The sequence below is a fragment of the Eublepharis macularius genome, chromosome 6 (genome assembly GCF_028583425.1).
Source record: "Eublepharis macularius isolate TG4126 chromosome 6, MPM_Emac_v1.0, whole genome shotgun sequence".
Classification (NCBI taxonomy): domain Eukaryota; kingdom Metazoa; phylum Chordata; class Lepidosauria; order Squamata; family Eublepharidae; genus Eublepharis; species Eublepharis macularius.
In genome coordinates, this window is record NC_072795.1 from 121,146,953 (window position 1) to 121,174,897 (window position 27,945).

Here is a 27,945-nt window from a genome sequence, read left to right on the forward strand (position 1 = left end):
CCTGATCCCAGCTGGGCGAAGTCAGAGGGCAGCTTTTTAGAAGCGGATACCTCCAAATAAACTTGATGGCCATTTAAATGTTTGCAACCAGAAATGAAGTTGTCTGTTTCAGAAATCCCCAACCAGCTGAAGTGCTGCAGCAAATGATGGAAGGTTCTTGTGAGCCCCAGATATCCAACACGATGGGAGTGTCCTCGGCATGCTTCTCTGCTGCTGTGGATTTGTCATTCTTAGGGGCAGGAAATTCGTTTACGTTTTGTTCCGATCACTCCCGGTGCAGGAATGCTGCAGATTTATACACTTTCAGGAGTTCCTACTCCGGACTTCCCTGCTTTCATCTGAGAAAGCTCTCGTGTAGGAACATGGATGATCCATTCTTTTGCACATTTGAAAAGCAAACTCTTTTGGTGTAAGAATTAAGCATGCATAAAATTTTAATTCTTAAAATCAGTGTGTATCAGCTTTCAGAAGCTGGGGCCACTTAACCAAAATTTCTGTCATTTGTTGCTTTACACTTGATGCAACATCTGTCCTTTTGTTTCTCTCCATTTGGTTAACAGTATGCCTCTGTTGACATGCGGAATAGAACTGCAGAGGAAGCTTATCTTGAAATGCTGAAGCCAGGAGAAAGCGTTAGAATAAAAGCCCAATACAGAATACAAGAGTTCAACAAGATCAAAGAGTTACCTGGAGATGGGTTCTACGTCAGGTATTTTCAAAGTTCATTAAGCAAACCAGGATTCGACTCACCAGAAACTTAAGGGCTAGGATTACCCAGGTCTGAACATCCTTTAATTTTTCAGCCCTTCTAAATGTGCAATGGAATGAGTTAGTGAGCTCTGCTGAAACATGTTGTGGTTGACTTGATGATAGCGTATGAATGTTCTGTTCGCAGTGGTTTAATCTTTGGTGGTTGGTTGTCACTTAATGGTACAATTAATAAATGCTAATTCATGCATATATCAAGAGAACCCGCCCGCCCCCTCCCAATGTCCTAGCATGCTGACAATTGAGGATTATGTGCCCAGTAAACAAAACAGTTTTCCTAAGCATGATGTAGCTACTGCAAGGATGTGGCTAGTGAACTGCTGTGGCAGGATTTCAAATCCAGGACCCTCTGAGTGGCCTTGGATGATCCCACAGCCTCTAAAATGACAATAGTATTGATCACCTTTCCACAGGAGTGGTAAATATGAGTGAATAAGACAGAGTTCCCCAACATGGCACCCACGGGGACCTCCCCAAGTGTCCACCATGTGCTTTTGAAAAGTAGGTGGGGCTATTGTGAGGGCAGGACCAGTGACTGGCTGCCTTTACGCAGCAAGGGGGCTGTTCTCATGGACCTTCCTCACTGCTTACTTGAGGAGGATCCTATAAACAGGACCTGCAGAACAACTCTGAGGTGGTGGGAGCCAGGGAGCATCACAGCAGTGGAGGAGATGCTTGGCTCTGCCTACTGTGGCAACCATCTTGTGCTTAGCTCCACCTCCTGTTGCAGCCATTTTGTAGTAGTGCCTGCCACCCTGCCTCAAAATTCCTTAAGCACTTATTCAGTACAGGAAGAGAGTGATATGGTTCTTTAAAGAAATGAAACAAAATATGTTTCCCCAACCTTACAGAAGTCTGTAATATTTCAGATATCCCTCCTTTACATGGTTGCCTATAATGGTTACTCAACATAATGCTCGTAAAGGATAGGTGAAGAGAACTATATAAAAATTATTAAACATCTAAATATTAAGTGTTATTACATGACATCAGATGCATGTGAGGATGGTGGATCATACTTCTAAACGGTGGTTGTTCCCAGTATTGTCTAGTTCAGAGAGTCCATATTGCCTTGCAGTCTGAGGGCCAATGTGTATGCTTTTGTACCTGTGGAGGGCTTTGATGCTTGAGCACCTGCCATCCTGATAGCTTGCTGGGCCAAGTTCGAGTCCTCAGTCCAGCAGATTGCTCGTCGAATTCTGGAGTTCCTGACGTAAAATAACCAGTTCTGTTCATTTGTCTTTACAGGGCACTTTATGACCGGCTTGCAGAAGTAGAACAGGATTTGAGCTTTAAAAAAGATGACATTTTGTATGTTGATGACACTCTACCACAAGGGAACTTCGGTTGCTGGATGGCATGGCAGCTAGACGAGAGCGCTCAGAAGCTGGAAAGAGGACAGATCCCCAGCAAATACATGTAATTACATCTCCACTATATTGATTGCATTTTTACCAATTCTAAAAGTGGGCAGTTGAGATGAACTCTGAAAGGGTGAATAAAAGCCACGCAGTTCCCTCTTCAAAGCTATTGTGATTGACAACAAGGAGGATTAAGTTCCCCAGAAGAGTAACTTTGTGAGAAGCAGCATGTTTGTAATAACACCCAATTAAACAAGCTATTCCATCAGGCCATTTTTAGTGCCGCTGGTAGTCACCCACCTCCTAAAAATGGAAAGGCTTTTGCTTTACATAGTAGCCTAAATGACTTGTTGTGGTCATGCTGTGGCATTCTGAGACAGGGGTGACATCCCTATTTAATTTTGGTCCTTGCGTTGACACACAGAAAGGCACTACGCTCCATTCTTTCCTCCACTAAATTAACTCTTGCTTTTGCATTGGTAACTAGGAGCTCAAGAGCAAGGGGCAGAAGTGGTTGCCAGTGCCACAGTAATACCTTGATGTAACAAGGGATCACAAGCATTCAGTGGGAGAAATATATCCCCTGTTAATGGTGGCCATCTTTATATGTTTTTTGATTCTCACCTTCTTATTTCTTATACACTTCACTGTGGTGTGGCCTCAGAACATTTTCTAGAATCCTGGGTACCTTTTCGTGTACAGAGTCTGTTCATAGGAATCACAGGTCAGGACTGTAGAGCCTCACTGACATCCTGAATTAATTGAGAATGGGCTCCCAGTAAGTGTGTCCCTCTGGAGGAGCTTGTTGCAAGGAGAGAGAGTAGCGATGAGTTTTTCAGGGATGCTTGTCTACTAGTACCAGGACTTTTTTCTGGGAAAAGAGGTGGTGGAACTCAGTGGGTTGCCCTTGGAGAAAATGGTCACATGGCCGGTGGCCCCACCCCCTGATCTCCAAACAGAGGGGAGTTTAGATTGCCCTCCGCGCCGCCCCATCCCCTGATCTCCAGACAGAGGGGCCCCACCCCCTGATCTCCAGACAGAGGGGAGTTTAGATTGCCCTCCGCGCCGCCCCACCCCCTGATCTCCAGACAGAGGGGCCCCACCCCCTGATCTCCAGACAGAGGGGAGTTTAGATTGTCCTCCGCGCCGCTCCACCCCCTGATCTCCAGACAGAGGGGAGTTTAGATTGCCCTCCGTTCCACCGCGTTCCTGCTGAAAAAAAGCCCTGGCTAGTACTGATCTTTTGCTTGGATAGTATTCTTATGAATACTAAGGTTCTTCAGATTGTAGTGTGGCCTGTAGGCCTGTTACTTGGCCCATGCACCAAGCAACAGATCAATTCTAATGCAATTTGTAACACACAGTGGTCTCCGGTCAAGTTGGGCCTTACCAGGCAGCCCTTGGGTGTCTTCATGGCAAGTCTTCTCTCAAGCTTAGGTTTAAAAAGCATCTCTGTTCCATTTCAGTTTGAAGCCAGTTACCTAACCAATTTCCTTATAGGATGGAGCAGGAGTTCTATCGGAAGCACAGCATGTCCGAGGCTAAAGATGAGAACAGTTCCACGAAGACGTCGTCAGCAGCAGCTCGGAGGTCGTTCTTTAGGAGGAAACATAAACACAAACGCAGTGGGTCTAAAGATGGGAAAGATTTGCAGGCACTTGATACCATCAGCACAGACTCCATTCCTTTCTTGGATGGCAAGTGACTCTTGTTATTGTTAAGTTAATATGCAGAAAAATTATATTATTCATGTTTTGGTAAAGAAAGGCTCTGCTACTTGGGGCTTGAGAAAACTGGTGTTTTGTGGTACCCAAATTCTCTATGTATGTATTCTTCTTGATCTGCTACTTTCCCTCTCTGAACAGAGGGAATATTTAGTCATGCTGCTTCTTGGCTACATTTTGAAGTATGTTTCCTTGTCAATTCTCATTTTCAGATGGTGTTTTCATTTCCTAGATCATAATACTTATACAAACCATACTTAGATCCATAATAATGTGGTTACAAAGATGCCCTGAAAATTCTGTGACTTATTTTCACTGATCTTTTTTAAAAAAGTTTTTTAAAGACACTGAACAAAATCCTGGGGGAGCTTCTGTACCATGTCTGTTGATGTGAGACAGTGTTCTCTTACATGACTGGTTTGTGCAGAAGTTCCCAGTGGATTGTGCCCCAGGAGAGTAGTATGTTTCTTCATACTGTAAACATTCAGGGAAACAGACTTTAGAAAGAGTCATCATGTGCCCTGTGTGTGGAAGATATCGTGAGTGGAATGTGGAGAGTACTATCAAGTCGTAGCTGACTTATGGCGACCCCTGCTGGGGTTTTCAAGGCAAGAGACTAACAGAAGTGGTTTGCCATTGCGTGCCTCTGCAACCCTGATCTTCACTGGAGAGCTTTCATCCAGTTACTAACCAGTGCCAATCCTGCTTAGCTTCTGAGAACTGACAAGATCGGGCTTGCCTGGGCCATCCAGGTCAGGGCCATTAGTGGAATACCTGGTTAAAAATACCTGTTTTAAAAGCAGATCTTTACGAAAAAGGTTGAACATAGTCCTAGTATGCCTAACAAAATCATTTATTTGCTCATTCCAAATATTTTTTTCCTATGCCAAGAAACAAAGATTTCGGGGTCACAGGATATAAAATAGCTCGTTACTTTCCAAAATTATAATGAGGTAGAGCCAACCGTAGTCCAAGGAGGCTTTCCTCCAACATGTGGCTCTTCCTCCTACTTAATCTGGAGGAAGTCTCCATAGGCTGGAGGAAACCTTCACACTTAGTTCAGTGGAGTGGTAGAATACAGATAGGGTCCACTCCCAATATTTGTTTGCAGTTTTATTTATTTTTAAAAAAACATTTTATACCGTCACACAATTCAAAGTCAGTTTTCCAACCCTCAGGTACAAAGCCTAGAACAGATACGCTGTCACCTATCCTTGGCTTCTTAAAATGTTAGAACTGAATGTCAGCTGTCTTCCTCTTTCCAGATGCAATAAGCTTAGCTTATCAGAGAGTCCAGAAAGTGGATTGCACGTCTCCGAGGCCTGTGCTTATTCTAGGGCCATTGCTTGATGCGGTGAAGGACATGCTAGTAAAGGAATCGCCAGGAAAATTTTGCAGGTGTCCTCTTGGTAAGTATGTCAGTGCTGGAACGTAGTTCGGCCACGAAGGTTCATCGAGATGGGGCAGTGGGAACATGGTCATTATGGATGTGTTGCCCACGATCTTTTCCCAGGATAAGCATTTCCTGTTCTGGGGACACCATATTTTTCCAGCTCTCTGATTGCAATATATGAAAAGAAAAATGTACACCTGTTACCTTGTACTCCTTTGCTCCTTGGGCACGTTTTTGGCTCTTCAGATTTCTCCCCCACCCGCCCCAAGCTGCACCAATAGTTCTGGAATTCTTTAGCCCCTGATGGTCCTGATTCTCCCCATCTCTTACTCTGTTTGAGGCTTGATCTTATATATCTAGGAAAATTAGATGGTAGAATCCTGAGATGGTAGAATTGGACTGCGCTGCTTCAGACCGCAAGCAGGGATATAATTTTTGGATATGCAAAAGGAAAATTAACATGTTGGAAAGAGAGCTTCTATCTCAGAGAGATTCCAGCCTAGATATATCTCTTCTGTGCCTAATTTTCTACAGGAAAACATTCAAAAATGTGATTCTTTTCACCAGCAGTCTGAAGAGGTAGATCTGTCTACCATCTCTTTGACACTTTATTCTCCTACTAGTATAATAAGGCCGAAGTGGTTGCTTGAACGCCTGTCTATTCTCTTGGAGAGAGAGGAACTTCCTCTGAGTTCCTTTCCTTCCATCTCCCCTTTCCTCCCATATCATATCAGCTGTTTTCAGCTGGAAACAGTTTTCATCCTGGGACCATAGGCACCAGTTGGATAGGATCAGGGCTTTTTTTCTGGGAAAAGAGGTGGTGGAACTCAGTGGGTTGCCTTTGGAGAAAATGGTCACATGGCTGGTGGCCCCGCCCCCTTATCTCCAGACAGAGGGGAGTTTAGATTGCCCTCCACGCTGCTGAGCGGCGCAGAGGGCAATCTAAACTCCCCTCTGTCTGGAGATCAGGGGGCGGGGCCACCAGCCATGTGACCGTTTTCAAGAGGTTCCGGAACTCCGTTCCACCACGTTCCAGCTGAAAAAAAGCCCTGGATAGGATGCTTTTTTAGCTCCTTCCAGCGAATTTTTGGAACCTTTCTCTGTTACTTTATTCCTTTGGAGGAGTTCTGCCCTGTAGCTATAGTAGGCAGCACAGAGGTGCTTATTTATGTATTTTTAAAACCTTTATCCCCTGCCTTTCTGTCCTCATTGGGGCCACCAGTTTAAAAACATATGAAAATAACAAATCTGAAAAATCATATCTAGCAAACAAAAACATACATTTATCTAAAAATATGGTTTAAAAAAAACACCAGAGTTGTCTTTTGCTGCCGCAAGGCTCTGTTACACTTCAGAGCCAGAACGTGAGCTGCTGCAAGAGGCTCCTAGCTTTCCCTATGACCCTCTTCACAACCCTGCATGGAAAAAAGGTGTGTGGGGGGGGTGACATCAGCACTGCTGCCTCTCCCTACAACAAGCCACATTTCTCTCCTTATTCTGGAGAGCAAGCAAACGGTGTTATTACGGTTTTGCAGCAAGGAGCATAATCTGGTTAAGCTTTTTTTTCTAAAGTCCCTACAGCCAAATAATTGCATTTAATGGTTTAAACTATAATGTTCTTTTGCACGTAAGGGGTGAGAAACATATGCATATACCATCTTCTTTCTAAATTAAAATTTTCTGGTTAAAAATGAATAAACAGTTGTTTGTTTTTGTTCTTCTTCAACAGAGGTGATGAAAGCTTCTCAGCAAGCCATTGAGCGGGGTGTGAAAGATTGCCTATTCATAGACTATAAGCGTAGGAGCGGACACTTCGATGTGACGACTGTTGCCTCAATAAAGGAGATAACAGAGAAGGTGCATCTCTTTTTCGGGTAGCTTTTATCCTTGGGAATTTTTCTCTCCCAGGAAAAAGGGGACTATACAGATTCTGCAAATGTCTTAGATGAGAGGCTGCCCCAGGAGCCTTTTATAAGCTGTTTTGAACTATATGTGGGGAGAGCCAGGGTATAAAAGGTATACAAATAGAAAACGAGTTCCGTATAACTTCCCTTCATCTGTATTGTTTACATCTAAAGCTGAATTTACCTGTAGTAGCTAAAAAGGTCAGGTATGAACTGAGAAGTCTTTGTTCAAGGACGGAGATGTAAAACTTCTAGAAATTTTGAAACCCTGAAAAAGCTGGGTGTTTCCCCAATGGCAAAAGAAACTGAACCATTGGGAGAAATTCAAATATATGCAATAATTATTTTCCTATCAAATCTAAACTTTTTTTACTGCTATTACAATAAATATACAGCACACTCTATGTAACATAGCATGTTTGTAAAAACTAAAAAGTATAAATGTCTTTGTTTTCTTCAAACAAAATTGCAAATATAGGCAAAACTAGAGAGGGGAAGTGGGTTCTCTTAGCGTATCAGTTTTAGTTTTTGCTATCTGAGAAGTCGAGAAAGGTAAGTGTTGAAAATAGAAAACAGAAATTTTGTTGTTTTTGTGTTTTTGAAGGGTTAGCAGCATTTTTGGACCTTTGTCCAAAACTTTGTAACATTGAAAACACTGAACTATTCCATAGTGTATTGTACTCATTATGGTATACTAATTTTTACTAAAATTAGTCACATTTTAAGAATAAGCATATCCTTGGAAATACTTTGTGCACGTCTCTACAGTACACATAGCAATTGGCATTCTCTAATGCTCTAGATTATCTTCCATAAAAATCTTCATACTACTTAGTGAGTAAAACCCTGTCTGGAAAGGCTCGTTCCAAAAGAGGAAATACTTCATTCGAGTTTTTTCCCCCCATGCTCCCCAATTATCAATTTTTCTATTGGAAAACAATACTTAGGGGGAAGCTCCCCCCCATTTGTGTCCCCCTCCCAGGCCTTCAGATCCCTCCTCAAGGGTAACCTCAGTTGCTTATTTTGAGAGTGCCGGCAGCAACTGCATGTAGAAGAAAAACAGAAGAGAGACTGGCCCTGCCCTCTAGCTCACAACCTAAAGCCCAAACTGGATGTGATAGGGGCAGCCATGTTTGTTCCCATTCCTGCCCTATTGACCTCTAAAATGCACATGCTTGCTTTTAGGTTCTGCTTCTTACATCAAAAGGGGCACCCAGGTAAGAGGGGCCCAATTTTTCTCCATGTGATTTTGTTGTAGATTCTTCCAGGACAGCACCCATACTGGAATTGAGCTGGTTGGAGGGGAGGAATATTTGAAGCAGAACAGTTTGGGGTGGGTAGTGTAGGGGATGGTTCCGCTCTTTTCACCTTCGGCCTTAAAAAAATACATTGCAGGGGTATTGTGAGGTTAAAATGGAGGAGAGGGGTATGATGCAAGCCACTTTGGATTCCTGTTGGAGAGACAGCTGAGGTGTTAAGGGAATACATTTTAAAAAGTAGATTTTCCACCACTGGGAATGGGCAGACGTGTATAAGTCATGTATGCTCAGGCATCTTTTGTCCAGAGAGTAACATGTTACAATCATAGAAACATAAATTTGGAAGGGACCACAAAGGTCATCTAGTCCACTATGCAGGAAATTCACAGCTCCCAACTTTCCCAGTGACCCCCGTTGAATGCCCAGATAAAGGCAAAAAACCTTCAGGATCCCTGGCCAATATGGCCTGGAGGAAAATTCCTCCCTGACCCCAAAGTGGTGATCGGCATTACCCAGGGTGCATAAGAAGGGACCATGAAAGCTGAGCAGTAGTTCCTTCCTTCCTCCTCTCTCTCTCACGCTCTGCCTAAGTTCATACTGAGTCATACGATCAGCTTTGCTGACAGATTTCTGCTTTAAAACCTCCAAAAGATGAGAGTCCAAGCTGTTCGGACACAGCCGGTGTGCTGAACATTCTGCTCTGAAGATTTGCTCATCTGCGAGCAGCATGTGAGCCAAACCAGCAGGTGATTGAGCATCCCTGGTTTTTAACAGGCATTTAAATGCAGCGGCAGAAGCAGCCAGCAGGATGCTGGGAAACAAAGCAGTCCAGGGGTACAGCAGCACCATGGAAGAGAGAGCATGCATTGCCAGGGAGGTATAAATTGGGGTTCGCAGGGGAATAAGGTATCTGAACAGAAAAAGAAGCAAGGAGAATCGTGGAGAATGGGAGGGAAAAGAACAGATTGATGCGCTGCTGCATCAAGAGAAGAAAACATTTGAGTATCAATAGAAGTAGTGGGATACTTGAAAAGGGATCTGGCACAGAGAACAGAAAAGAAGAAAATCATTCTTGTGGCGGCAAGTGGCGTACACTAGGATAGCTAAAGGACTACAGCTGTTAACTAGTTATAAGTAACTTCTGAGAATTACGTTGCAATATGAGAATGATGGTAACCTGCCTATCTTCTGTGTGTGTTATGATTACTGAGATTGTCTGTGAAATGCTTTGGATACTCAACACATACGTGTTGCTTTTGTTTTCTTATTAGGATTGTCACTGTCTCTTGGATATTGCTCCTCATGCTATTGAACGGCTCCACAGCATTCACATCTACCCAATTGTTGTCTTCATTCGCTACAAAAATGCCAAGCAGATCAAGTAAGTGTGAAACGGGAGTTTTAGACGTTTCCCCCTCCTGCTTTTTTTAAAGAAGCAGTTGAAGCCCTCAGTGATGGGTTTGTGCACCCACAAATCTTTATTCTCCCTTATAGAGCCTGGGGGGGGGGGTTGTTTCATTTTTTAAAAAGAAAATGGTCCTGCAATTGTTTTGTGTCATTGGTCATGACCTTTAAATTATGTCTCTGCCCGATTAAGTGTGATCCTTACCGCATGACTCTTTCCAGCAAAGGACTGCAGGCTTTAGATCTGTATGCACTGAACTACAGGCACTGTTGTGGGTTGTTAACAACAGAAATAATATTTAGTATTTAGAAGAGCGCCTCAGGGGGCTATGTAATGTACAACAATCCGATTTAAAAGGACAAGCCCTGTCAGCAGGCTTCCATTTTTAAGAAAGGTGAGATATGATTAAGAAATGGAAAGGACGTGCAAAGAACAACAAGGAGGAAAGTAAAGGCTATTAAAAGCTTGGGAGAAGTGGGAATACTATCAAACTCTTGTTTTAATATATTCAGGAAGGGGGGAAGTTCCAGAGAAAAGAGAGCTGCAGGGTGAAATAAGATATGATAAGTGCAGGGCTTTTTTTCTGGGAAAAGAAGTAGTGGAACTCAGTGGGTTGCCCTCGGAGAAAATGGTCACATGGCTGGTGGCCCCGCCCCCTGATCTCCAGACAGAGGGGAGTTTAGATTAAAACTCCCCTCTGTCTGGAGATCAGGGGTCGGGGCCACTAGCCATGTGACCATTTTCAAGAGGTTCTGGAACTCCGTTCCACCACGTTCCAGCTGAAAAAAAGCCCTGGATAAGTGGATGGAAGTTCAGACAAGAGGAAACTTAACCAAAAAGCAGAAATGACGAGAAAGGAAGAAAGACAAAAGGAGAAAAGAGTGAAGACTTTTAAAAACAGAAGGTCGTATCTTCATCTGGAACTAGTAAGGAACAGAAGTGAGACTGAATCCACATTCAGGTCTGGTGAAGAGGGCAAACTTATTCCCAGTATCAGAGCATGTTGGGGTGGGCAACTGCAATTCCATGACTTTCTATCCTTTCTTTGTTTTGCAGTTCAGGATTTTAAAAAAATTGGATCGTGAAGTGCGTGACTAAGGGAAATTGGACAGCTAAACACGGCAGGGTCAAAACTGTTTGCTCGCCATATTTGATAGGCTTGTCCCTGTGTGGTTTCCTTCTGCAGATTGCAGAACGTCTTAAATGTAGCAACCCAACTGGCAGGTGCTGCAGCATCTACCAGGATTGACCTTTCTGTGCTGTGCAGCAGATGGCGCCCTCTGCATAAGGCTGTATCTTTACGAAAATTAGGCTCTGTTGCAAATGTGTTCAGTTTCATGTTGATTGTCTCAGTTCTGCTGAAAAAAAGTTAGACCTTTAAATCTAAGGGTTTTTAAAAATCCATTTTGTGTGTTTACAGGGAGCAAAAAGACCCGATCTTTCTGCGGGACAAAGTTACCCAGAAACATTCCAAAGAACAATTTGAGACTGCTCAAAAAATAGAACAGGAGTATGGCAAATACTTTACAGGTTTGTATTTAATTATAGTTAAAGAAACAATAGCAGATTGGAAAGTTTGCTGCTGGATCTTTGGTGTTCCCCTTGACAATTTCTAAACTTTTTTTTTACTCTTTAAAACATTTTTGTCCTCAACAGCCAGAAACTTTGTATAGAATCTCCTTGAGCACTAGATACATTATGATTTCAGATAACTTTTTCAGTATATGTGATATTGAGTGGGAACAGTCTGCATTGTGTCCAAAGAGTTCTAGCATGATAACTGCAGAAGCTGGATACTTTTGAGTGCTTTGGGGCGTTGCAAGGCTGCACCGCCAGCCACTTCCACAGTCGCTTCTGCGTCAGCAGCCTGTGTGGTGTATTGGTTCCCTGTTCTGCCATGGAAAATCACTGGATGACCTTGGGCCAGTCACAAACTCTCAGTGTAGCCTACCTCACAGGGTTGTTATGAAGTTAAAATGGGGAAAATGTTGTATACATCTTTGGGCCCCCACAGGGGTGAAAAGTAGGATATGAATGAAGTAAAGAATAAATGAGTGGTAGTACTTCTTTGCTTATGACCAAAGACAACCAATGCAGCCTTCTTATGCAAGCTTTTTGATGTTTTCAAGAAAGTGCCACCGGCCAACAACCCAAGACTGTTTTGTAACCTTTGAGTATTCTTTGAGGAACCGGGTATCTTGCTGTGGCGTGCCCAGAGAAGAAACAGGTTTCACCGTGGGCGTTTGGTTCTGAGGAGAGCTGGAAGCATCTGGAGAGAGGCCAAAATCTGCTCTAGCTTGCTAGAGAGTTAATCCAGCTGGGAACTCTTCGAGTTTTTTATATATCATTTTATTTAAAAGAATTTGTCCAAATTAATAAAAAGACAGCAGAGAAAGGAAAAAGGAAAAACAGGTATCTACCCAAAACAACCCCCTCCCCCCAGAAATTAGGAATAATTACCAATTTTCTCTGTGAAAAGATATATAAGTATTACATATTATACCCTAATTCCAAATTTACTCTTACCAACAATATTATATCTTAACTCCAAATTAATCTTAACATAACTACATCTTCTTCCCCTCTAAAACATGTTTCTCCACCTCCTAATCTTCAAATGCACAGACCATCAGTTCATTTTGAAAAACATTCATGCTCACTTGGGCCCTGTATTGCCTACCAACATATTTCGTTTTGTCTGGGGTTCTTTTTCCACTTTAGAAAGAGTTTTAATGAATCAGTTGCCATTAAACATGCCAGAGTTCTGTTTGATGATGGTCTTAATCAACGTTGTTGTTCTTTATTGATTTTGTTAATTTCTCTGCACATAGATGCATATGCACAGGCTACAGGTGGAACCTTGTAGAAAATTCTGGAAAATGGAGATTGCTGGCTCCTTCACACATGCACAGTAGCAATCATTGCATAGTGCGTGCAGTTGATACTATTCTGTGCTTCCACATGGAACTTGGGGGACAAACTGAAGAAGTACATAGAAATTAAATCTCTGAGAGTCCACTTAACTAGCTGCTAGAGAAGTGAAATAGTTAGCAGTAAAGCTACTACAGGAGTTGGGAGAGAGAAGAAGGGATGTCTTCTTGTTTGAACTGCCTTGGAGATCAATGTTCTTTGGGCACCAAAGGTGTTTTAGACGGTGAAATCTTATTGAAGTGGCCTGAGTTGGATGGGGCAGTGTTACAAATCCTGATTGAGAAGCAGGCCATGTGGGAATCCAGTCGGTCCTTTTTGTGCACTATTGCAATGTTTTTATTTTTCTGTGTTGGTATTGTTAACAGTAGAGCAATGCGGCAACTGGGCTGAATTTCTGTGCAACACACATAATTTGCAGGCATTGTGCATATTTGAAAGGGTGGTCTAGCCATCTTGGCTCAGGCAAAATCCAAAATCAAGAATAAAATCCATGTAGTACCTTTGATTAGGACCAACCAAAGTGCCACAAAACATAGCACAAGCTTTTGAGCTGACCACAGTTCTTCACTAGGCTGTATGTTACAAAATTTTAAAAGAGAGAAGTAGAAAGCCGGTTTTGCAGGCCATTATGTTAAGGTCTGACCTTGCATGCATCCTCTGTGAGATACTTAACACAATGGTTTGAAAAATTATTATTGTTTGGGATATTTCTTCAGAGTCCTGCTGGAGATGGCTTAAAAATGCAAGGGATTCAACATCCATTTTTAAAACCTCTGCCTTGTACCCTCTATCTTTGAAAATTCTGTAATATCCAGCCTGATGAAGAACTCTGGTGAGCTCGAAAGCTTGCACAATGCTTTGTATCATTTTGGTTGGCCCTAATCAAAGATATTACATAGATTTCATTCTTATTTATAGATTGTTCAGAGTTCCATTTTTCAGCAAATCTTTTTGAAAGAATTTGTTGACTGTAAAACTGTCAGTGAAGTCTGCAACTGCCATCTTCTTCTGCGTGGGCAGCAGCAGCAGCAGCATTATCAGGTTCAGTGGTTTATTTTTTACAACGTGCTGTTTCAGCTTTGACATCCAGAATGGGTACTAGGATTTTCACAGCAGTTTTCCCATGTCTTTGGGATTCTTTGTCTTCCCCCCGAGAATCTGCCTTGAATATATTTTTAAATGATGAATTTAATTACACATTCTGTTGGCATGTAATTTGCTCTCTCTTTTATCCCATAAATTTATCACCCTAAAATATTACTAATTTCGGCTGTGTTTGTTTTATTAACTAAACCCATAAAGGGCTGGTCTTTGGCGACTTGATGTAATATTTGTAAATAGTGGCTTGTTGCTATGGCTGGAGTCTCTATGCTAAACTTAGCCTGGCTGCTCAAACATGAGGGTTTATTACTCTATAATGTGGCCCCTCTGACCATATTTAGATCTAATATGGAAACTTTTGGGAGGCCTCAGTAACAAAACTGTTGTCTTAGGAGGTCAGAGTAGTGCGGCCTGCCTGATTTCTCCTCCTGCCTTTTTAAAAAATTAGCTTAACCCGTCTACAGACGAAGTCTTTATGTGTATCTTCTGCCTTCTTCTTCTGCCTGTCTTTCTAGCCAAGGGTCCAGCTACCATAGTTAAGAGGCCTCCATTTTCTCCCTGTGTTCTGCTGAGATCTTGAACTGCTGACACAGAAATTTCAGTGTGTGTTCAAAGCCAAACTTGCAAACTCAAAAAAAGAAATCGAGTAGTGACAATTAATCCTGCATTAATAGTCACGTATGTGGGTCTTGCAGGAAAGTGCAAATGTTTCCATCTCTGCTGTGATTTGTTTCTCTTGTACGTGGGCAGGAAAACCATATGGGCTCAGCAGAGGGGTGACTTGTGGAGAGTAGATGTGTTGATTCATAAAAAAAATACTTTCAGGTGTTCTCCCAGCAAAGATAAGGGCCCTGTTCTCAGTGCATGGTGTCCATACAGTTGCTGCTACAGTTGCTGTATTCATATATTCACTGGGCCATTGTGCAAATATCCAAAGAGGGTCGTGTGCATACACAGGGGAAAGCTGCCTGAGCCAGTGATACTGCACATTGTCTTTGATACAGCATTCCCCAATCTGAAGAGACAAAGCTGTTTTTTAAAGCTGACCAATGGCTTGTCTTAGCAGCAGCAGGAATGATTAAAGTGAGAAAAAGACCCAGTTGCACCCATGCTGGGTGGGAGGCTAGAAGAGAATGCCCCCCCCCCCCCATGTATACCATCTCGAGCTCCTTGGAGAGAGGGTAAAGTACATACGGGAATAAATTAAATAAAGGGGGAATCTGCTTTCTTGCTTCAGTGTGATTTTAATACAAATTCTGTTGTTGTTTTGGGAAAAAATTGATTTGTATGATTCTTCTTTTTTATAGGTGTTGTTCAAGGAGGTCCTCTTTCAGCCATTTGCACTCAGATCATGACAACTGTGGATCAAGAGCAAAACAAAGTCTTGTGGATTCCAGCCGGCCTTTTATAGACATATGCTATAAAATGGCTGAAACTCTGCAACAGATTATAAACGAACAGTTAAGGGTAGGGCGGTCCATTTACGGTGGGTGCAGATTATAGAGCCACATAAATGACATTATGTGGAAGGTGTACTTGGAAGGCAACGATCCTTATGTTGGAAGAATTCTCAGAAGTTTCTTGCTCTATGAATGGACTAAGACAGAATTCCTTTTTTCCATAAAGAGACTTTGTGAGGCTATAGAAAAAGCAAAGCAAAGAAACCCTTTAAGATACGTTTACAAAATCTATTTCCCCCCAAGTACTTGGAGGTTCATGTTTACTTGAATTTTCTTTTTTTTAACAATCTGTTTGAAGTTTTTTGTTTTGTTTTTGTTTCTGTTTCATTTTGTTTTGTTCTTTGCTTCTGATACAAGAAGTGTACACCAGAGTGGAGTTTCTTCATGCTGAGTGAGATTGACTTTTCCACGCTGTGGTTCTGTCCTTTGGCAAATTTTTAATGACAGAATGCTCGCACAAATGGCGAATGAGTTTTTTGCATAGGTACGTGTTTCGAAAGTGAATTCTGGAGGAAGTAACCCTCCTCCAAATAACATGGGTCAGGCCACTGTTCGTAATTCACAATCACAAGCTCTATGTCTGTCAAAAGTTCCTGGGCTTCTTTTATGCCTGGATCTAATATTTAACGTCATAATGTATCTCTGATCAAACTGTGCTCATTGTGTATTCATGAGTAGTAATTTTGGGTTGCTGGGCCTATGTTTAAGCCGTAAATCAGGTTAATAGCTGGGTCTGGACTGTGTTATTTTATCCCTTAAGTAGGTAGCCTGTGTAATTGGAAACTTTCGTTGCTTTGGTGTGTAGTAGTCATAGAGATTTTTATTTAATTAGAAGAACAGTCTCAGTTTTAGGAATCTGACAACCTCTAGTGTGGTCCTATAACTGTTAGTTTTGCCACTGTCAACAAATATAGTGTACGTTAAAAACGTTTTTGTTACAATACTTATTTTCTGACTGTACCAAATTCCATTGTATGTTTCTCTTTGCACTTCTAACCTTATTTTCCAGCAGTGTGTGTTTATTTTTCCTTTGTTAAAAAAGAAAATTGCATGTCACATTTTGTAGGTACTGTAACTTTATTGTCAATGTTCAAGTATCGTTGCATTATGATGCCTGTTCCTAACATTTCATTATGTAGAAAGGGTTTTTTGTTTTTATTCTTCAGTTTTTAGTTTTGCTTTTATTTGCATTAATTTAAAAAAGGGATTCTTCTTGCACAGTTGTTCAAAGACAAAAAATGATTGGAAATTTTAACCTCTGTTTTGCAGATACTATTTTATAGTTCAAAATACAGGAGAGAGAAAAGGAGAAGAAAAAAATGTAGAAAGCCTATTGATAAATGCTTAGTTGAAGTACTGTTTATAAGTTGAGGGACAGCAGTTATATATTTTTTTAAAGAGAGAGGCCAGAGTTGGACTTCAGCGGTACGCTTGAAACTGATCGGTACTGTTGCAACGTGGATTTTTCTGTACTAAAAAAGTCACTTTGTATCAAAACAAAAAGTTAAAGAAACTGAGTATTGTGTTTAAATAAAGGTCAATTTCTATAAGTTGACTTGCATGTAAATATTGCAGATTTCCAATACGGCCTCCGTTCTTCAGTTTATTACTATAATCTATAAAAATAAGCTTCAGAACTAAAATTACCAATAATCTACAAAGTATAGATTGCAGCATTTGCTAGTAACCTCCCCTCCCCCACACACACATATTAAAATGAACATTCAGCAAAAAGAAGGCTCCAAACTACATTATCATTTAAAGCAACGGTAGGTTCAACACTTAAGTATGGAAAAACATTCTGAATCAAATTTGCTTCAGTTCTTACTTCAATTAATGCAGGAGATACTACCCTTTTGTTTGTCCACCCCACTCCCCCAAGACACTAAGAGCCACAGTTTGGCAACAAAGCGCTTTAGCTTTTTTCTCATGATAATATGAGTAAAAAAAATGGTTTAATTATCTAAATTACGAGAAGTATTAAAATGGTAAAATTATTATGAAAGAAAACCTCCCATTTTTTGTTTGTAGCCATGTCCCTGCACTAAAACATTCAACATTTGGGGCTTCCATTGGCAATTACCACATTTTTCATTTTCAGATCTGGGACAATTCCAGACGGCCCTCCCCATGGCGAAACGTTGCACGGAAAATGCGAAATACCGCGTTTTCTCGCGCTAGTTTTGCGCGACGTCATGCGACGTCGCCCAAAACTCGTGCGAGAAAACGTGATATTTCGCGTTTTCCGCGTGACGACGTGCAACGTTTCGCCATGGGGAGGGCCGTCTGGAATCGGCCCTAGATTGATAAGTACCTGCGGCAGCTGGGTAACTTCTTGGGCCAGACTCTACGAAGGAGAAGTATTTAACATGACAAGTCAGAGAGCAATGTACCTAAAGCAATGGGCTTCAGCTATCTCAGGTCTAGGACCCAGTTTCAACCTTAACTCAGTAATACAAGACCCACTTTTTACTTTGCATATTATTTATGCCATTGCTGCTTCCCTCTGTCCATTTTTTTCTTATAATTGATGGTGTTAGAGAACCCACCAATTCATAGTTAATGGTGTATTATACTGTACTCTGCAGAATTATATTTCAAAGAATTGTGGGAAATACTAGCCCACAGAAAAAATACTCCTGGAGCTGTAATCCCAAACTAAGCTGTGACTGGCCTAAATAGGCATGTATGGATTTGCCTAATATTAATCCAAGTTCAAAACCATGGTTCATATAACAAAAGCTTTTATTGTCAAAACATCCAAGTACAGCAGGGCATTTTGAACAAATTCAAGTGACTGTCATTGTCCATTTTGCTACGAGCAACACATTGTGTTCAATCCCAAGGGTAAATTCTGCTAATAGAAAGGGGGGATGTCACGACCCCTCCCTTTGTTTTGGGAAGATTTGGTCTTTAAGGTTTTTATTCTTGCCCCTCTTGGTAGATTGCTGCCACCAGGAATTAAATTCCAGAATAACTTAAACTTCTCCTTTTAGTAATGTGCCCAAGGGTCAAGGCTTTTTTGTGGTACTATGTGGTTCTGAGGAAAGGAATGGGATATAGGAATGACAGATACTCTGGGATTAAAAAAAAGTAAACTTATTTTTATAAGAAGTGTATCGGTTTCATATTATTTCTAAAACTTGATGGTTTCAAAAGAGTGGTTCGCAGTTTTTAAAGTTACTTTACTTAAATCCAGTCACATAAATCTTCTCTCAGGCTTCACACACAGTTTGCCTGCTTTTGATATTAATTTGTCTCTCAGTTTCAAGTAAGAAACTCAGAAATTTTCTCAGGCATGCACACAGTTTGCCTGCTTTCTCCTGACTGAATGTTCTTTCACAAACACACAGTTCAGGTTTCCACATAGGTTATTCTTCTCTCAGACGACATAAACAAGCTCAGGCTGCACACAGCTTGCCTGCTTTCTCCTGACTAAATATTTCTCTCAGAACTGCTTAAACATGCTCAGGCTGCACCCAGCTTGCCTCTCTTGCCCTGACTGACTGTTCTTTCTCCACTCTCAGTCTAAAACTGCATTCACTCCACCCACACTCTCAGTCATCAACCAATCATATCACTCACTCACCCCTCTCTTTCACCCCCACTTTTCACCTATACCACACCAAGCATTTAAAGACACACACACACATTTACTTAAAATCACTACAGGGCAGTTTCTGATTTTCTTCCGCTGCAGATGTCGTCTCTCATGCTGTTCCTTTGGAAGGTCCATTAGTGAACATCAGTTCTGCTTATGGAAGTGCCAACTGTTCAACAAAAGCTTTATATCACCAGTTCAAAATCCGGCCGCAGGAGTGGAAGGTGTCACTCAGTCAGTACTTTGATGGAGGCTACGGCTGGCCCTGTCCACAGTAGCCCTCATTCAGAGTGAGAACCAGGTCTTGCTCCCCCCCTCAATTAAGCCCCACATCAAAGCCTGTTCACTTTGTATGACAGAACTCAGTGGGGGAGGGAGGAGGCTCTGAAAACGTAGCCAGTCCCCTTTCTATATATCCCTACGCTTGCATGATTTTCTTGATAACCATGCTGGAGTGTGACCAAACCATTTCAGTGGTCTATGGGAGAGGTTGCTGCTGTTCCAGGGTGGGGCACTTTTTTATATAGTGTGTGTCCTCTTAACACAAGCTCACATTCAAATGGTAGTTAATGCAAAATTAATTATTTTGATAAAATTAATGTCTAAACATTGAGGCTTGTGCTGACACTAAAAAATTGCTATAGCTTTGCAAACAGCTAGCTGACCATCAAGGAGCTGAGGCTTGTTCTACTGTGAAAGGACGTGCTGTTTCCTGGAGGAATGGATGGGATTTTTTTTTTGTTATCCTAAAAACAATGCACTTTATTTTGATGAATGACACAGCACCGTGGTGGACACTGCAGTGAATTGCATAATTGTCTAGCCAACACTGCTGCATCTGAAGACTCTCAGATACAGCAGAGGAATTAATCTCTGATCTGAAATTGAAAAAGTATTTGAGAACCGATGTAGGGGGAACAGCTAAAAAAAGTAACTATATAGGGTAACATAGAAAACTACCTATTTTCTTTGAGTGTACCTTCTGGTAGGTATTCCACTTGTCTGATTATGTGGAAACTCTGATGGAGGCATTGAGCTTGGCCAGGGATATTATAGCAGTGGTTCTGTGGAAAACACAGCTGCCTGAAAAGCCGAGCTGGCCATCCATGTTTTTAACCCTTTGCTGAAGAAAAGAAGAACCAGGTTCAAGGTGAAGAAATGTGTTTTGTAGATCCCTACGCGTTCTGCTTAAAAGTTTTGTCAGGGGATCTAGGAAGTATTTTGAGTGTTATCTTGAGCAATGGAATAAATAAGATCGGGGGGGAGGGTTCTGGGAAAAAAGGTGGCGGAACTCTCAAATGGAAAATGAGGAAGAAACACATGGGATATTTTGACATTATACTATTTTCAAGCACTATTGCCGAGTATTTTCAAGAGGTGCCGGAACTCCGTTCCCCCGAGTTCCCCCTGAAAAAAAGCCCTGAATAAGATCGAGCTGCTTTTAAGCAAAATTCATAGGAATCTACAAAACTTGAATAAATTCCTTCATCTTGCACCTGGTTCTTCTCTTCTTCTGCATACTGGTGCGGACATCGTTTCCCTGGCATTGTTAGCTTAGCCCTTGACCACCATGTCTCAATTGTCCAGTCACAGTGGTGATATATTAATAATGTTATAAAAAGGTAAAGGTAGTCCCCTGTGCAGCAACTATGAATGCTCTGGCCACTAATATTGATAAATTGTTTGATTATGCAGTGAATTTATAGATTTTTTTTACAGTCTTGCTGAACACTTGTCATTTTCATCTGCAAACAACAATTTAAATTACACATATTGGCTTCTTACTCACCTCAGGTACGTGTCATCTTTGGGAGAAAAACCTGTATCTGGAAGTAGCGAGTGAGTTCCATGAGAAAACCTTTGTGATCACAGATTTTTGAGACAATGCTTGGCAGTGCGCTGCTGATTGATCAACCTTATAAGTAGGCCAGTAAAGCTGCTGAAGGGGGTGGATGAGCTATTGATGCAACTAAGAATCCAACAACGCCACAACGGTGGATCTTTGCTGGTGAGCTATCTTGTGAATCAGTACAGCTGTTCGGGGAGTCAGATTTATGGAATATGGTCAGTCGTGGTATACAGAGCGAGGGGCCCCCATGAGCCTTCCTTGACAAGGTATGCACACTCGCCATCATAAAACCCAGTCTTTTGAAGATGAATCCTCAGACCTTCGTGTGCTGGACATGATGAATATTGCTGATCATTACTGTGCTTGATAGAATTGATAATTTAGGTAGAAAAAAATGAGTCATTCATGTTGGCATTAAATAGTGAAGATACGAAGCTTCTTCTCTCCGCCTAACCAGATGTCCTCCTTCAAGCTCCAGTGTGTTGCCCAGCAGGAAGCAATGGAGACCATAACGTTCTCTTGGCTCTTCAGCTCCTGCCAGAACAGACAGTTGGATTTGCAAGAATTATTCCAGCACAAAACCTGCCAGCTTTTGTATCTCTCAGTGACAAGGGAGAACTTCCCAGTTATGAAAACTGTAAGAAGTTACAGCTGGTCAAAATCCTTGGAAGCTGAAGAGGCTGTGTTACAAAATGACACACACAAACCCCAGCAGATGGCACCTTAGATGGGTCAGTTGTGGTACATTTACTTAGCACCGCAGATTGCAGCAAAAACATTTGAAGAATACGCTAAAGATTGTTCTTCCTGCAGTGGAAGCATATTGTACCAAATAGAATGGGTGTGACATTGGTTTTGAGCCTGAAGGCTGAACTTGATTTTAATAAGAAATTTTCCCCCCAATTTATAGACTGGATAGCTGCAGTAAGTGCTACAACTGCTATGATAACACAAAGAGGAAACGCCTTAAGAATTCAAAATGTCTACCTAAGTAGTATGGCTCTTTATACACATGAAAAAGCTGACACCCCCACCCCACTATTTGGACATGCCAAATATTGCAAAACTTTTTTAATGAAAAGAAATGATACAAATAGTGTAATCATTAGTGTATCCACCTTACCGCCTCTGAAGCAGCTTGGTGTAAAGTACCGATAGGTTGCATTCCAGCCAGTAATTCCATAGTGACAGTTCCTGCTCACAGAATGTGATTTTTCTGCCCTCTCTCCATCCTGAGGGGTCACAAAGTGTCCCCACAATCTTGTTCCTGGGGGGGGGGGAGGTCCCCACCCCAGAGAAAATCAGGGCTATCTGCCTTCTATGTTTTTCATGGTTATGGTATTGTTTCCACATTGCATGGAAGGTCAATCATATTCGTAGAGGTCTAAGATTACAAAAAGCTCCAGCTTTATTTATGGATAATGAGGAACTCAGAATTAGGGGTGTGCACTTCGGGTTTTTGATTCGGAAAAAATACATGAATCGGACCTGATCTGTAAAGATTCAGGATTTACGAATAGGAGCCAGCATGCTGGCCTCGATTCAGAAATCCCAAATCAAAGCTTCCTGAAGCATTCGGGAAACTTTGGGCCTGGGGCTGGCTTCAGTTAGCAGGTGGTGTGGATGTCCTCCACTTGTCAGCTGAAGTTTAAAGGGCCCTTTCCCTGCCGCTTGCAAGTGGCAGGGCCCTTTAAACTTCGCTCAGCCCCCAACCTCGCACCCCCACTTACCTGGGCTGGCAGGGCCACTGCAGTGGTGGAGGAGGCAGCTCCGGGCCCTCAAGACTTCCCCGCTGGCCAGCTGGCTGCTGAGGGCCCCAGAGGCAGCAGTGCAGTGGCGGTGGAGGCGGATCTGGCCTTCCCTGCCACCCAGCTGGCTGCTGCTGGTCTTCCAGGTAAGTGGGGGGGGAGAATAAGTGGGGGGGCTAAGTGAGGGGGCTGGAACAAAGCTACCCCCTCACTTCAGTATGCTCCGAATCTTTACGGAGCATACCGAAGTGATTTAAATACTCGACTCCCAAACTGGCTTGCTGCTTTGGGGTTTGGGTCTCCCCGAATTTTTTGACCATGCACACTCCACTCAGAATGAAATGGATTTCTATTTTGAATAAATGTTCCTTTTGTTTAATGTTATTAATAATTGAGAAATCACATTAGGAAGTAAAGAATTTAAATATTGAGATTTTGTCTATAGAACTTTTGAAGTTCACATCCAGGAGATAGAAACTAATTTATATCAGTTTAATAGGGATAGTAGAGATTATGCTCAATCTAAGGTTTTTAAATGGTGCTCCGTAGGATCCCTAGGGAAGAAGAAAGTCTCATGGTCAGATTCTTTACAAAATATTTCAGAATTAGATATTACTGAAAGGGAGTATTCTGCAACTACTGAAGAAGAGAATAATAGATCTCATTTAGATTGGGATACAAAAAGCAGAGCCAGGGAAGATTTTTTTCTCTTATCGTCCTTCACGTGGAGGCAGAATGAGGATTTAGTAGTGAATTTATCACCCAGAAATTGGTCATCTGATGAACAATGACTTTTGAATTTGGGTTTGAGCTTTATACCTGCCCCGAAATATGATTCCTTTCAAATCCAAAAAGATAAGATCTAAGGTGGTACTGAATGAGGCTGCTTCGTGGTCCCTGGGATAGTTTGGCATACTGTATTATTTTAATTAATTTTAGTAACTTATATAAACTGTGATAAGGGACTTAATTGTTTATTAGTCAATGTTTGGTGAATTGTGACGGCCTATGGCTATAGACAATAAACTCTTTTGGCACTTTCAAATCTGCATTGATTTATTTTGACTGATTAGACAACTGAAATTATGAACCTTGTTTTGGCAATAAAACCCAAACAGAAAATATTGATTTTGGACAAATTTGTTTATACCTGCTTCTAATAGCCCCTCTATACATGTATTTGAACAATTAGTTGTACGGGATTTAACTATACTTGAAAATTCTTTTAAACATGGATGGAATAATTTGTCAAAATGGGAATGTTGAAATAATGGAGAATTTAGCTGGGGATTAATCGATTGTTCTCAAAGAGGCTGATAAGGGTGGGGCTATAGACTTAATGGATACAGTGAATTATTACAGAGAGGTTCAGTGTCAGAAGACCATACTGTTATCAATCCGACCCCTTCCTTGTGCTAAGTAGGCACATTATGGATGGAACATCTTAAATGCCCCTCATAGTTTCTAGGCAGTGCCTGGCCTAGAGCGGATGCCAGCTGGGTGGGAGCCTGGAAAACTACCAGAACATGAGGAAGTTGTCTAACTGATGGCCCCTCCATGCTCTATGGACTCAACACAAATTTGGATCTGTCGTATACAGGAGTTACTTCCTTAAGACCCTTTTGTAATTTATTTATATTGCGTTTGTGATAGGTTGCATTTTGAGACATTGTTATAGTACTAACGCATTATTTAAAGTGTATTGAACATTTGAGGTAATATATCTATATTTTATTAGCTTGATAATAACTTTGATCATAGTAATAATTGTGGTCTATACCTTTAAGGATGTGATAGTTTCACACACATCTTCATGGAATTACAGGGAATAGTTTTCCTTTAAGAAGGATATGTTGCTAGTATGTTTAGAGAGTGTTTTCCTAGCTAATTAGAGCAGTAGGCTTTGTACCTGATTAAGGAAAGGCTATTGAACTGGCTTGCTTCCTATGTAAATGCTGAATTGCAAACAAGAGGTAAGTCTAAATATGACAACATATGCTCCTTTATAATACTAAGATTCCATTCAACTATGTGTTATAATGATTCATGGTTAATTTTAGGGAGATAACTTCTGCGGAAGATCTACTGAGAATAACTTCTGAGGAAGGTCCACTACGAAATGGGCTTATATCTAGATGCTCGTCTTACTTCTATGCAGAGCTTTTTTCTGGGAAAAGAGGCGGTGGAACTCAGTGGGTTGCCCTCGGAGAAAATGGTCACATGGCTGGTGGCCCCGCCCCCTGATCTCCAGACAGGGGAGTTTAGATTGCCCTCCGTGCTGCTGGAGCAGGGTGGAGGGCAATCTGAACTCCCCTCTGTCTGGAGATCAAGGGGCGGGGCCACCAGCCATGTGACCATTTTCTTTCTTTTTTAATTTTTTTTTATTAACTACATTAACTAACAATACAAAGGGAAGAAAGGGAACAAGGGGAGGAAGGAAAAAAAAACACAACTACAACATGTAACAACTATGCTACACAAAATGTTTTCCCTTCATACTGCCATTATTCAAAAGTTAAAGCTTTATGTTATGTTGATGGAGTGGTTGACCTTACTAAATGCAAATTACAATTTAAATTCAAATTAAATTTTCCTTCCCCTCCTGGGTCCTGGACGCAATTCTCTCTGAGCAACTGCAGCCGCAGTGCTCGTTTCCTCCCCCCCCCCCAGACTTCTCCTTTTCGTCTTGCTTGGTGCACTGAAATTCCGGATTTTTATCCTCAAAATCCCTTAGTTGATCTTCTGATAATATCTTGAAAGCTTGATCTTTGTGACTGAACCAGATTCCTTCCGGAAATAACCATTTGTACTTTATTCCACGTTCTCTCAGAAGAGCTGCGAACTTTTTATACTTAAAAAACGTCTTTTCCGAACTAGAAATGGGACGTCTTTCAATATCTTAACTTTATTACCCAAAAAGTCCAAATCTGCATTGTATGAATTATATAGGATAGTGTCCCGGATCCTCTTAGATGAAAAATCAATGATGATCTCGCGAGGCAGCTGACGCTTCATTGCATATTTTGAAGTAGCCCGACGGACTTCCAAAATGGCGCTTTTTACTTCTTCTTTAGTTGCCCTCGCGGGTGTCGCCAGTAGTTCCGAGACCAGACCCCGTAAATCCTCATTTTCCTCCTCTTTCACATTCTGGAGGCGCAAAATTGTCTGTGTTCGTTCCACTTGTAGCCCGATCAGCTGGTTCTCCACCAGCTTAAGCTCTTTATTCGTAGCCTTCACGAGTGACGCACTTTCCCGAGCAGACTTCTCTGCCCCCCCCCGCTGCTTCCTTAATGGTTTTCACTTCGCTCTCAATTAAGCCCACCCTTTGATCTGTTTCGTTCAGCTTGTCAACAAAGGGTTTTATGGCTTCACCAACCGCCCTCCGCACTACTTCCTCCAACGACTCTCCCTTCAGGGCAGCCGAAACTGACTTGCCCAGAGCGGGACTTTGTTTTTTTGTTGCCATTTTAGGGGGGGGAAACCGCCAACCAGATTCTGAAACTCAGTGAAGGGGAAGAACGAGCCTTCTTAGCTTCAGATCCCACCACTCCTTCGCGTGCGCTTGTAATAACAGAAGGGATTCGCTTACTTGCAGGCTATCGCCTAATTCTGCTCTTTGCCGTTTTCCATGGCCCGGCAGCACTCGAGGCGCCGCGCACATCTGCCGGCCTCCGTAGGGACAAACGGGCAATTAACCCCCCGCATTGATTCCGGGGGGCTCTTCCCGCAGCATCCCGGACCCAGCCTCCCTCACTGGGAGTTTTGGGGGCTAATCTTCGCAGATCAGCCGCCCGGACAGGGTGCTCGGGCGCTTCCTCTCGGACCTGCGAAGAGGAGCGTCCGACATGGCTGAGAAAACGAAAACGAATCCCCATGTGACCATTTTCAAGAGGTTCTGGAACTCCGTTCCACTGCGCTCCAGCTGAAAAAAAGCCCTGCTTCTGTGTATTACAAAAGCTGTTCCACTGTATCACAAGGATTGGACTTTTCTAAAACTGTGATGCAAGATTACATTACTTATGATGATTTTCTGTTATCTATGTAATATGTAAGGATCACAAGATATTTCAATTTTTATAATATACAGTAGCCATAAATCACAGTGATTGTTTGCTTTTTGTTAATTGTGTTTTTTTTGCTTCGAAAAGTAAAAGTCTGCATAGCAAATGCGGAATGTACATGATCAGATGGCAGGTGTGTTTGCTAAACTGTGTCCAAACACAGCAGTAATTGAAAATGAAGACCTTAGCCTCTTGGAGAGGTTTGTAGTCATGTTGTGTGATAGCACTGCACAATTCAATGATGTAAAACTGGAATTGTTTGTCCATTACAAGTAACTGTATGTTGACATTCCTCTAACATGATATGCCCTGTTGAAGCACTTTAAGCCCTCTGCATATCAAGTGAGAATAATATGGCAATGCAAAATGAAACTTGGCAAAGTACTTGGCTTCCACCTGTACAGAAACCAACAAACAAAACTCCTGCTTCTTTCTGTGGTTAATCTTTCCCCCCACCCCTTAAAATGGATCTTTGACCATCGATGCTGATTTTGAGGATTGTATCATTGGAATCATTTGCCTTCTGTTTGCCCAAAAGAGAAATACTTCCATGCCAAGTGGCAAGGGGGTGCAAGTAGAAGGAAAGATTCACAGAGTAAGATGTGATTCTTTGGTGCAGGTTCTGTGCAGTTGCACATATGCACAGGGCTAGACTTTCTGGAAAGCTCTGGAACATGAGTAGCATTGCCTGCATGGGTTGAGGCAGTGCCTTCCTGTTCAGTTGTTGGAAGAGCAAAGAGTAGCAGGAAGGGACCTTTTCTCATAGAGCTGTGCCAGTTGTTCATTAAGAAAGAACAACCGGGGAACCCACAAGGACTTGCAGGGGGCATCTCATTTTACCCTATATCCCCTCCCCCACTGTTTCATCTTTCTCTACCCTGACAGTGCCCATAGCCTCTCCTCGTTTTATGTTTCTTTTCTGCTACCCACCTATCAGCCAACCTACCTTTATCTGTCACCCTGTCTTCAACTTTTCCTCCTCTACCCCTGGACGGTCTCTCTCTCAGAGAGAAGTCTAGCTGGGATGGGCTGCATTGTGGATGGGCCCAGTTACATGGTTACTGGTACTGGGCTGGGCCAAGTTGGGCTGAGCTGTGCAGTGACTGAGGTGTGTGATTTTCCAGTCGCTGCCATTGGGCTTGTTCCCAGCATGTCCTCCTCCATCAGGGCACATGGCAGGGGAGGGAGGGAGGGCAGGACATTTTCTAGGGCTGTTTCGGCCTACCAGTCCACTCTTGCTTCCTTGGGACTTCCTTCTGTTTTGTAGAGAGTTCTCCCCAGTTGATATTGACCACATTGTCTGTGGCGCTGTTCAGGATAAGAAAGATTTGCCTTTTAAAGCTCTTTTGCTCTAATGGCAAATGAGGGACTCACCAACCC

The 27,945-nt window shown here is 42.1% G+C and overlaps 1 protein-coding gene across 2 annotated transcripts in view; it reads left to right on the plus strand.

Annotated features, from left to right (window-relative positions):
• The window catches only part of DLG5 (discs large MAGUK scaffold protein 5), a 143,147-nt gene extending 126,286 nt beyond the window's left edge, over nucleotides 1-16,861 (plus strand). For both annotated transcript variants that reach the window (XM_054982910.1, XM_054982911.1), the window contains exons 26-33: nucleotides 561-709; nucleotides 2,017-2,187; nucleotides 3,630-3,826; nucleotides 5,119-5,262; nucleotides 6,976-7,103; nucleotides 9,681-9,790; nucleotides 11,235-11,344; nucleotides 15,154-16,861. In XM_054982910.1, the coding sequence (XP_054838885.1) occupies nucleotides 561-709; nucleotides 2,017-2,187; nucleotides 3,630-3,826; nucleotides 5,119-5,262; nucleotides 6,976-7,103; nucleotides 9,681-9,790; nucleotides 11,235-11,344; nucleotides 15,154-15,257 (1,113 nt within the window). In that variant the 3' untranslated portion in view covers nucleotides 15,258-16,861. The remainder of the gene's footprint in view (nucleotides 1-560; nucleotides 710-2,016; nucleotides 2,188-3,629; nucleotides 3,827-5,118; nucleotides 5,263-6,975; nucleotides 7,104-9,680; nucleotides 9,791-11,234; nucleotides 11,345-15,153) is intronic.
• Nucleotides 16,862-27,945: the final 11,084 nt, after the last annotated feature.